At 33.6% G+C, this 11613-nt stretch overlaps 1 protein-coding gene across 1 annotated transcript; it reads right to left on the minus strand.

Moving 5' to 3' along the window:
• Nucleotides 1–724: 724 nt before the first annotated feature.
• Nucleotides 725–6458, minus strand: LOC126695702 (aspartate aminotransferase, mitochondrial-like). The gene is made up of 10 exons (XM_050392534.1): nucleotides 6112–6458; nucleotides 5354–5439; nucleotides 3759–3965; nucleotides 3479–3584; nucleotides 3235–3339; nucleotides 2964–3136; nucleotides 2224–2383; nucleotides 1480–1575; nucleotides 1240–1334; nucleotides 725–1153 (listed from the first exon to the last, which is right to left on the minus strand). Exons 1-10 carry the CDS (start codon nucleotides 6283–6285, stop codon nucleotides 1081–1083), a joined length of 1275 nt encoding a protein of 424 aa, XP_050248491.1. The 5' UTR covers nucleotides 6286–6458; the 3' UTR covers nucleotides 725–1080.
• Between the last annotated feature and the right edge of the window lie 5155 nt (nucleotides 6459–11613).

Raw genomic sequence — 11613 nt, forward strand, 5'->3', positions numbered from 1 at the left:
ATATAGGGTGTGTTTGGATAGAACTTATTTTGCTGAAACTGAAAACTGAAAACACTGTAGCAAAATAATTTTTAAATGTGTGAATAGTACCGTGGGACCCATTTTTAATGAAAAAGTTGATAAAAAATGAAATTTGTGGGTCCGTGAACAGTGCACAAATGCACTGTTCACATAAAACCGGTCAAAAGTTGCGGCTACTGTTGCATGAACAGTAGCCGCTTGTGGGAAAATCTCGTAAAAAAAAAAAAAAAAAAAAAGGGAAAACGCAGAAACGCACAGTAGCAAAAACGCAAACGCGTATCCAAACCCAGCCATATACTTTTAAATGAGGTGGCAAAGCCTTCACCTTAGATTCATTTCAAATTGATCTTGTCCATAAAATGGGTACTCTCCATTTCAAAGGGAAATGGAGAGGATCCGGATCCCTTTCTTTGGCTGAATAACAATTAAGAGAGATAGATATGGATAAACAACAGGTAACGTGAAATATTGGGCCTTTTGGGGAGGGGATGAGAGAGGCAGGTCGACCTGCCAGATGAGAACTGGGGATGGGGGGTAGGTGCCAATCGAACTTGTAGCCTGTTGGCATGGAATATCATCATATTTGACTATAATTACTTTTACAGTCTACACATGCCTGCACGTTTTATATCAAAGTCAATTATCCGAACAAGTCAAAGAGCAACTAGTTACCGCAATAATTCTTTAATTTGACTCCATCAAATGATAAGAACAGAAATGTATATGCCTTGGATATGTCAAAATCCTTCCAGCTCAGATGTATTTTTTTAACTAGAACCAATAGGTTTCCACACAAATTTTAGGTGTAGCCATTTTCATGGTTCATGTATTACAAGATGGGGTTTCCCACCCCAAAAAAAAAAAAAAAAAAAAAAAAAAGCCCTCACCATTATTGGTGGAAAAAATTAGGATGAGCATATAATGATGTCTCTTTTATTACATCCTTTCCAATTCATTTATGAATGGGAAGGAAGATTACAAAAATCCCAATGAAATTTGTGATGTCTTCGACTTTATATCTAAGGCACCCTCTAAGAATTTGACTTCTGGAACAAGCCACTAAGCAGATTTCGAGACCTCGTTGATGGCATTAGCTAAGTATCCAACATTACCTGTAGTGACACCCGCCATACTGTGTACAAATATTTTTTTCACATATCAGAAAAATCCTATTGTTATGGGATTATATAAAAGAAAATTGATAGAATGACATATTACCTGATACGACCATTTCTAGTAAGGTAAATATGAAATTCGCTCGTCAAACGATCCACTTGTTCAGGGGTCAACCCACTATAACAAAACATACCAATCTGTTTACAAGGACCATAATGATTAGAATATCAACTTGAGCAAATGGTTCAAATTGGAGATTTAAAATAATAATAATAATAATAATAAAAAGAAGGTAAGGCACCAGAATTGATTATAAGTAACTCTTAACAAATTTTAATATACCTGATTAGTTATGTGCTCCCATGATAAGGGTGATCCCAACTTTTCAAGATTTTCTCGTAGAGCTGTTCGCATTCCGATGATGCGATCTGCCATGACCTGGAGAAAAGATGATAATGATAGATTCATTTAAGTTGTGTTTGGATTTGAACACTTAAAATCAAGGGATTTGAAGAACAATAATTAGTATGAATTGTTTGATATAAATTTAACAACACATGATAATGTGAACTTTGGAGATTTTAATCAAAATGATGCTGAAAGTTACATGGTCTCGAGAAAAAAATGCAATGATTTTCTTCTAAGTAAAATTACATGTACATCACGATAATCAGATTGCTTATTTGAAGGTTGCAGAATTACCTCACAATAATGTGTAAGATCTTAAATATCAAACAAACATGAGAGTAATGTAGTACATAAGTCTGAATATTTCATTAAACTTTGTTGGAATTGCAAGCCAATATGCATAAATTACTATAAATGATAAAGGAAGTTTGGAAGGCAGAGAAACTAAATTTTAAAAGGCATGTTAAGTAATTATTGATCAGACAAGAGCCTTGATCAAGCCTTTCATGCATTTATAAAAGCGTAGCCCTGAAGCCTAGCTTATGCCATTATCTCCCTCTGAAGCATAGAGTGTCACGGCACTCAGATTTATGTACAAAAATGAATCACCTATTCTACAAAGAGATTTTATGTATTAAAAAAAAAAAAAAAAAAAGGAATTGTACTATGGCAATTTACCTTAACTTCTTTAAGCCATAAATTCTTCAAATCCGGATCACCAAGAATGGTTGAAACTACGAGTGCACCATGAAGAGGTGGGTTACTATACATAGGTCTGGCAAGCTGCTGCAATTGACTTTTAACAGCCACAGCTTGTTTTTCATCTTGACAAAGCACACTGCAAAGAATTGTAAAGAACGATTGAGTTCCTTCTTTTTGAATTTACTTGACAAGCAAAAGAGAAGTCTGTGGATAAGCCATATATTGCATCATTTACCTAGTAAGCTTTAGGAAGTAATGTCCAAGATACAACTCAACAAGAAACTAGACATTGCAGAATAAATTAATTCAACAAACATTATTCCTATTTCTGATACACTTGAATTATTTTCTTGTTTTCTTAGATTTTAGTTTTTTATCTTTTGACAATTTCATAGCTTTGGAAGAGTGCTGATGGAGATTCACTCATCTAGTTTGCCTATAAAATCTAAAGAAGCAAATAAGCAACTAAACTGACTTTTGTGGATAAGTTTGAATTTCTAAATTGATTCAATCAGGGTGCAATAGTGTGTGATCATAAAATAATGTTTTCCACCAATATTGCCACCCCCAATTAATGCCAAATCACTCATTACCACAGCTTCAAAATAAAGCAATAAAACAGAACCACATTAAAGATCAATAATTGACCCATAGAGTCCTATTGAAGTCCAACGAAGAAAAGAAACCTTCATTCACAGGATAAAATAGACGATTACCTAAGGCATCCCACTCTCTGGCCATACAGTCCCATATTTTTTGCATATGATTGAGCAATTCCAATTAGATGTCCATCCTCGAGAAAAATCCTGATAGACTTTGCATCTCTCTCTGGATCACCACTAGCAAAACCTTGATATGCCATGTCAAAGAAAGCAAAATGACCCTTTGCCTGAAAATGATAATAATTTTCAATATATATACCAAAGGAGTACTGAAAATTTTAAAAAGAAAAGACCATAATAAAAAATAATATCATGAAATGTTTACCTTGAACTGGTATGACATCTCTCTCCATTGTTCCTCTGTAGGATCCACTCCAGTAGGATTGTGAGCACAAGCATGAAGGAGGAAAAATGAGCCATTTGGAGCATTCTATATCCATTTTTAAAGGGCAGGGAAAAGAAATGTTTGTCAGCAATGAAGATATAAAACAACGGCCAGGAGTAAACCAGGAAGTCTCAGCAATGAGGTACAAATAAGGAAGTTGAGAGTTAAGATTTGTCTTGCTTACCTTTATGTCATCCATCAGTGATGCAAAATCTAACCCTCGAGTCTCTGGGTGATAGTAATGGAAGGTCCTTTGAGGTACTTGTGCATCTCTCCAGATGTTATGGTGGCTGTGAAATTACATGTTAGAGGCCCATAGGACACAACTAATAAAGGGAGAAACAGAATACAACAGAAACCTTCTGAATTTAGAAATAAATTCAAGAAAGGAAATTTGGGTGGGGAATGGGAGTCGGGAAAAGAATTATCAAAGATTTGTAGGCAGTGTGTCCCATGATACTCACTTGGCCCAGGTAGGGACTGGTATGTAAATTTGGGAATCAGGACGAAAACGCTTTTGAAAGTCTGCAAAAAGTCGGCATGCACCAGTACCAGATAGAGATTGTACTGCTGCTATTCTTTTATCTTTGATAAACTCAGAATTCTCCCCATAGGCCAGTTTTAGTGTTTCTTCCACCATCTTGACACTTCCTCCCATAGGAAGATACTCCCTGCCCGAAAGAGACAAAATGAATAAAGCATTTATATATTTTTTTTTGTCCTGAATGAGCAAAGCATTTGTATTGGTGTAATAATTAAAATGTTTTATGCCTGTGGCTACAACTGTTTGAACACTTCGATGAGCAACAACCCTCTCGCCATGGTACACATACATGTTTAAATCTATATGCATTAGAAGGGACAATTCTGACGTATTGTCCCAAATTTGGTTTCTATAGCATTGCTTTTCAAGAAATTGAAAAGTTATACATATTGCATGTTCTCTGTGTAAAGATCATTCTATGTCTGTTTCTTTAATTTTGTTGTATATAAAATAAGTATAACCCTGCATACCTGATATGGTTCATATTCTACAAATTTCATGCACTCCTAAAGAATTTTCAACTTTCCAGGCATTGTATTCCAAAACAGATAAAAGCCTTTCATTTTAAAACTAAACTACTGAGCCAGCCATATAGTACAAGCAAAAAGAAAAAGCAAATTTCAGGTCCTTTAAAAAAATTTATTGTAAAAAATATGATCCCCAAACTCCTTTCCCAGATAAAATCTTGTCGAGCATACGAAATCATTTTAGGGATTTTGTATCCAGATTATTTTTGTCTAGTGGGGTATAAATTGAATTATTTAGATCCCTCAAATTTGAAAATCTTGAGCCAGATCTGACTATGAACCACCTAATGCAGCAACAGGAAATTAGATACATATATAGCTTAATATACAAAGACCAATAAGATCCCCTTATCATGAGTCATGACCAGGTTCATTGTGGAATCTGCTGTCAATAGTCAAGAGTATAATGTCGTCTACTCTGGCTGCCCATTGCTAAGTGCTAGCACACTCTTTACAAGTTTACTACCAAAAATCTACCAGAGTAATTCCCATAAAATTTTTTAACAATAATAGCATGTTTTCCCGATTTTAAACAATTGTCAATTTCACATATTAAATGAAAAGAAGCATGAAATCTGCCAAGAAACAGATTTAATATATTTTAAAATGAAGAAAAAAAATAAAGGGAGTGCAAGGGGTCCAAATCCAAACCCACTAGCAAATAGTGGAGAAAGATAAAAATTCTAACACCAAGAGTGTCCAGAATCTAAAACATGGACCATTGAGTGAAACATGAGAAAAGATTAAAAGAATCAAATTGGTTGGTGGAGGGAAAAAAGTAAAGCCAATGGGACCGCCACAAAAGTTGCAAGTTTTGAAATAGTAAAAAATCAATACAAATGAGCATGATTATTTTTATGCAACCATTAAAAATACATTAAAAGGGAATGACATAGTGGATTAAATAATAGTGTATGGAAATAGTAACCACACATGAGTATAATAATATAAACTGTCTCAAATAAAAATTAATATATAAGAAACTCACATGTTTGAGTGTCCAGCAATCCTCCTCTCTGCTTCTCTAACGCATTCGAGAACAACGGGTTTTCCATTATCATCGCGGTAAGCGCCCTATTTAATTCATATTTACACATATAATAAAGAATTAGAAGTGGAATCAACTAAAGAACACAACTTGATTATCAAAATCATTCAATGCAGATAAAATGCAAGATATGATAGAAATTAAAACTATATTGAATTTGAAATTTGTTCTTTGGGAATTGAAGAAGCCGAGATCTTCATCGTCACACAACAGAGCGCCAACTTAAGGTTTTCAATATTTTTAGCTATGGAAAATATAAGATTTAAATTTCTTTGGATTTCTCAGCAACCAAACGGACATGTAAATCCTATTAACAACTAACAACTGCAACCGAATTTCGGTATTTATCTCTGTTTGGCTGCTAAGAAAATGAAACCAAAAAAAAAAAAAAAGATATAGATGCAGTTTCATCTTAGATCTTAGATTTTAACCTATCAAAGGCGCTAGAAATTTAAAACATGAAATTTCAAATCTAAGCTCTTTGGCTTTTGATCCAAATAAAATAATAACTGTTTCATTCAAATTCATAAAAAAAATAAAAAATAAAAAAAAATAAAAAATAAAATCAAGGCAACGTAAACATAATAGTAACATTCAGAATTCCTGCTAGTTTCTTTCCTTGTCCATTTTCCGAGCAACCAAACAGAGAGATATGAAGAAAAAGAAGATAGTTAGGAGTGAAAATTGAAGGAGCTTACAACTCCGACATTGACTTTACTGGGACTGGGATCAGCCAAGAAAGCCTCCGTAACGCCGAGAATCGGATCCTTCGCTGCAGGCTCCACGTTCCCCCACCACGTTGACATCCACCTCGCTCCAATATCGGAGCTCCGATTCGTGACCCGCCTCGACATCACCGCCCGAAACGCCATCGTTTCTCACACTTTGCGTCTGAAATAGTGAAAGAAAGGTGTACGGAGCAGAAGTGTTTTGAAGAAAGAGCTAGCTGCGATTTTATAAAATTATTATGAAGTAGTCTTTTATAGTAAAGTGTGAAGGACGAGGAGAATCGGGTTTTTGCTTTCTTTTTTTTTTTTTCTTTTTTAATATTTTAAATTTGGTGAGAGTTAGGAAGAAATAGAAAATAACAGATTCTAGTTGTAAAAATGGCATGCGATTGCGTGATGATGTTGTTCTTCGTTGTTCGTTCTATTCTACTTAACTTTATAATTTTGTCCAGTGGCAACTGCCACTGGACACGTGTCTCTTCTTGGACATGTCTTTGTATCCTGATGATGTGTCCAGTAACAATTGCCACTGAACACAAGCCATTCCTTTTTAGAAATTCTGATGATTTCATTCTCACTTGAACGGCTGATAGATGGATCTCCGCAATTTAACGTCCAGTAACAATTGCCACTGCATACAAGCCATTCTCTTTTGGGCATTCTGATGGTTTCATTCTCACTTGAGCTGGGGCTGGTTTTTGTTGAAGTTACGAAATTGCCCTTGTGCCTAATTCAAGTTGTTTTTATTGAAGTGCGTGCGAAAGTTCCAGGTTGTTACACTAATAATTAATTAATAATTAAATGTTGCCGCGTCATCTTAGTCTGTTGATAGATTAGATATGTGATGTGATGTGATCGATTCGGCTTTCCATATTGAAAATTGTTTGGTGGGATAGATACATAGATCATAGAATGCGTTGTTAAAATTGTGTAATAAAAATTCGAATACTTGTATAATAAAAAAATGATTGGTAATTTTTGGAAAAACTAACGTTATAACTTAAAATTATATTTTATGTTACTATTTGCATTTTAAATTTTTTGAATACAAGTTTTACATTTTAAACTATAATTTTTGTTACACTTTATCTCCTAACGTTAAGTTTGGTGTTAATTTGGATGGAAAAGTATGACACTATGAAAATACCTAATTACCTCTTTTCTCAATCTATTAAAAACAAATGAAAAATTACACTTTACCACCCTAAACTATATTTCGTGTGCGTTTGGCTCCAAATTTAAATATCAACTTATTTTACTATTTAGCTTATTTTTGCTACTATTCATAGGTCCCACTGCACTTTTGGTACCATTTATAGGTCCCATTATACTATTTTAGCTGACTTTTACCTTTATTTACTGTACTTTCAACAAAAAAATTTCAATTTCAACAAAATAAATGGATCCCAAACAAACCCTCCTTATTACACTTTGTATCCTAAATTTTAAATTTCTATCTAAATTAACACCAAATTTAACGTTAAAATACAAAGTATAACAAAGATTATAATTTATGTGCACTCAAAAAATTTAGATGACATTAAATAATGTTGTTCTAATAATATTATTTGTATTTTTTAGAAATATATATAAATAAAAAAATATATAAAAACATATATAATGTTATTTAAATACTAAAAATTATGGTTTAAAATACGTTAAGAAACACCGGCTTTAAAGAGCAAATTGACATCTTGCAGCAGCATTTACTACTGGCTGCCCTACTTTTACTTTGGCTTTTGCGCTAGAATAACTTCACTCATCAGTCGCTTTACTTATCATAAAAAATTAAATTAAATATAATAATCCAAAAAAGTAAATAAAAAGAAACTTGGGTGGTTAGTCGTGATTGTAGGTAGCCGCTGCACACATCTTTCGAGCAACAAATTTATCTGTTGACTTTTCTCTCTTTTTTGGCCAAACATAGGGCTACAACTGTACAAGTATAACAGCATGTAGGGGTGTCAATGTTTGACCCAACCCGCGAACACGACACGAACCCAACACTGGTTTTTTCGGGTTAGGGTTGGGCCTTAATGGGTTTGGGTCATAAACGGGTCAACTCGAAAGCGACACGATAAGAAACATGTCATAAGCGGGTCAACCCGTGTAACCCGCAATAGACGCGTTTGACACGCCAATTTATTTGTGTCAACCCGAAATGACCCACTTAACACAACCCGTTTAACTCGTATAACAAATAAATATTTATTTTATTTTAGATTTGTCAAATACCTTTTATATCCAACATATATTTTAAATTTAAAAAGCAAAGTGAGTAATTACAAAAATTTACAAGGGATATAATTAGAAATTGAAATTTCAGATCCTAGAACTACTAATACTTTTTTTTTTTTTTTTTTGGCATAGAACTTGCACAAATAAAATTGGATGAGCTTGTGGAAGATGTTATGAATTTTGACATCAACAAAGAATCTATGGATGATAATCATAGTCATAGTTAGGATTAGTTTACTGTTTGCTCAAATTCTTTCAATATTGATACTTAGCATTTGGCGAGTTCCGAGGATATTATATTTTTGTTGAACTATGTTATTTTATTTTTGTTAAACTTTGTTATTTTGAATTTGGGTTGAAGTGTATGCACTTCTTTTGGAGTGTAAAGAACTTATTTCTAGATGAATGTTATATTTTTGTTGAACTATATTATTTTGAATGTGGGTTGAAGACTTGAGGTGTATGCACTGCTTTTTGGGATGTAAAAAAAAAAAAATTTCTAGATGGATGTTATATTTAATATTATGCAAGTTAAAATGGGTTGTGTTACATTCGTGTCAACCCAACACGACTCGTTTATTAAGTGTGTCAAATGGGTTGGGTCAGGTCAACCCGCCTTATTAACAGGTCGGGTTAGGGTTGAAGGATCATGACACGATTATTAAATGGGTCGGGTTAGGGTTGAGTCATTTAGTCGAATACCCCTACCTCGACACGACACGAACCCGACACGCTAACCCGAATTGACACCCCTAACAGCATGGGAACCGGAACGGGGGAGTATTTAGGCTTTACCTTTTAAAGGTTAAAAACCTTCTATCAATTTGGGAATGAAGTTTGAGTAATGTTATTTATAATTTTTTGAAATATGTATAAGTTAAAAAGTATATGAAAAAAATGTGTAATATTGTTTAAAAACTGAAAATGAGTTATTTAGGGGTTGTTTAGATTTTCAATTTTTATAATTTATAATTCTATTTCCATAACTCAAAAATAATGGGATTCATGACTAAGAAGTCCATTTGAATTTTCATAACTCTGTTTCCAGTTTTTGTTTCCATCACTCAATTCTTTGATTTTTGAGTGATAAGTTATGGAAATTGAAAACATATTTTAAGTGTTTTCAGTTTCCATAACTCAGTTTTCAATGGTATTTTGATAATTAAACACACACGGAAGGACCCACTAGTCAGGGTCAGCCGCAACTTTTGACCCTTTTTTCTTTCTTTCTTCTCCACTGTTCTTCAGTTGTTCTTTCTTTTTTTTCTTCCTCTTCGCTCTTGTCAGTTCGTTCTTCCTTTTTTTTTTTTCTTCATCACATAATATTTTTGGCCTTCGCTCAATTCTTTCTTTCTTTCTTTTTCTTCTTCTTTCACTGGTCTCCGTTGGCTGGTTTTTTTTTTATTTTTTTTTATTTTTTGGGTTAGGTGAGTTTGGGTATTGGGGGTTAAGCGGGGGAAAAAGAAAGAAAGTAAAAACTGCACTAAGTTACAGGTATGAAACCCACAAATAGTTGAAAATTTTGAGTGATGATAAGTTGAGTGATGGTGCCAAACACACTTTGTGTAGAGTGATGGAGGTATTTCAAGTGATGAGTGACGAAAATTGAGTGAGGAGTGACGAAAATTGAGTGAGGAGTGAGAAGTGATGAAAAATAAAAATCCAAACAACTCCTTATCAACTCTACCAAACAGGGCCTCATTTTTTTTAAACACTTGGATGAGTTATATAAATAATTTAGCAGTTGAATTCAAGCATCTCTCTCTCTCTCTCTCTCTCTCTCTCTCTCTCTCTCTCTATATATATATATATATATATACACACACACGCACACATACACAAATGTTTAGATTCAAGCAGGGATTGAACTAGAACTTAGAGTTACGGGGCAACTTTGCCTATTTGTTGTGTGCAGTAATTCTGACCTGATTCTGCTGCTGCTTAGTTATAGATTTTTTTTTTTTTTTTTTTTTTTTTTTTTTTTTTTTTTGTTGTGTGTGTGTGCTATGCTGGGTAAGAAAAAAAAATTATATTGTTTTAAATTTTTTAAAAGGGTTAGGTTATTTGTTTTTGGTAAAATTGGTTGACTAGGCTCAATTTTTTTTAAGTTTTACTATTGGTAATTTTTGTTATTGAACTAATTTTTTTGGGTTTGTGTATTTCGTTTTAAATTTTAGATCTATATTTTTTTTAATAGTATTTAAAATGAGAAAAATGCTAAAGTTACAAACTTTTGTACAAATTGTTTATGTGATGAGTGGTTATTGGTAAGTAAAAAAAATAAAAAAATAAAAGTAGTGGGTCTAAATGCAAACCAATAAGAATTTGCTATCTTAACAATTTCTAAAAATATTGTAGAAAAATTTGTGACTTTAACAATACTCTTAAAAGAATCAATGATATTGTTAAAGGGTCAGAAGTGTAATTTTATAAAACAAGATTGCTAAAATTAGTACCCATATATATATATATATATATATATAATTGTGGGGACCCAAGGACCGAGGAAGGATACAACAAGCTGTGACTATCATTATAAAAGCATTCTAAGCCCGCTGAGGGGATTCGCCCGAGGATAGGAGGAGATAAGACAAAATACTTCCTGAAAGTCCGAATGGAGATGATGGTGTTCAGAGAGAGAGTCAAGGTAGGTGAAGGAAGTTCCCAATGAAAGCTCACCTACTGCCTTCACATTAAATGACTGGCAACAATTTTATCAGCTGCATTGATGAGGAAGTAACCTAAATAGTAGAATTCACAGCTAAATAACTCCTTCTACCACCTTCAACAGAAGTTTAAAGGGACAAGTGTCCTAAGGAGAGTCTGAAGGATTGTAGATGGAGGGTTAGGATGCAATAAGCTTAGAAGTATATAAAGAAAGAGGACTTCCAGATGAATGGATCGAGAAAAAAAGGGAAAAACGAGATTAGAACAAGAACAGTGATAGAAAGAGGGAGAGAGAGAACGGGGGAGATCCTTGCGCAAGAGCATTGTCCTCAGACGAGATTGTAAAGAACCATTTATATACTTTTTTTTTTTTTTTTTAGAAGGAACCATTTATATACTTAATCTTTGACTTTCATTCATTCCCTCTCTATCTAAATCCTCAGACTAAGCCCAACTTGTTTTACCCCACTCTCTTTACAAATATCTATTGGTTTAGGCTTAGTTGGATAGCACAAATTTCATTATTCCAAGTGAGTTTGGGCCGCCAGATTTCCGTGGCTCTACAAT

This window comes from Quercus robur, chromosome 8 (genome assembly GCF_932294415.1).
Source record: "Quercus robur chromosome 8, dhQueRobu3.1, whole genome shotgun sequence".
NCBI classification, from domain to species: domain Eukaryota; kingdom Viridiplantae; phylum Streptophyta; class Magnoliopsida; order Fagales; family Fagaceae; genus Quercus; species Quercus robur.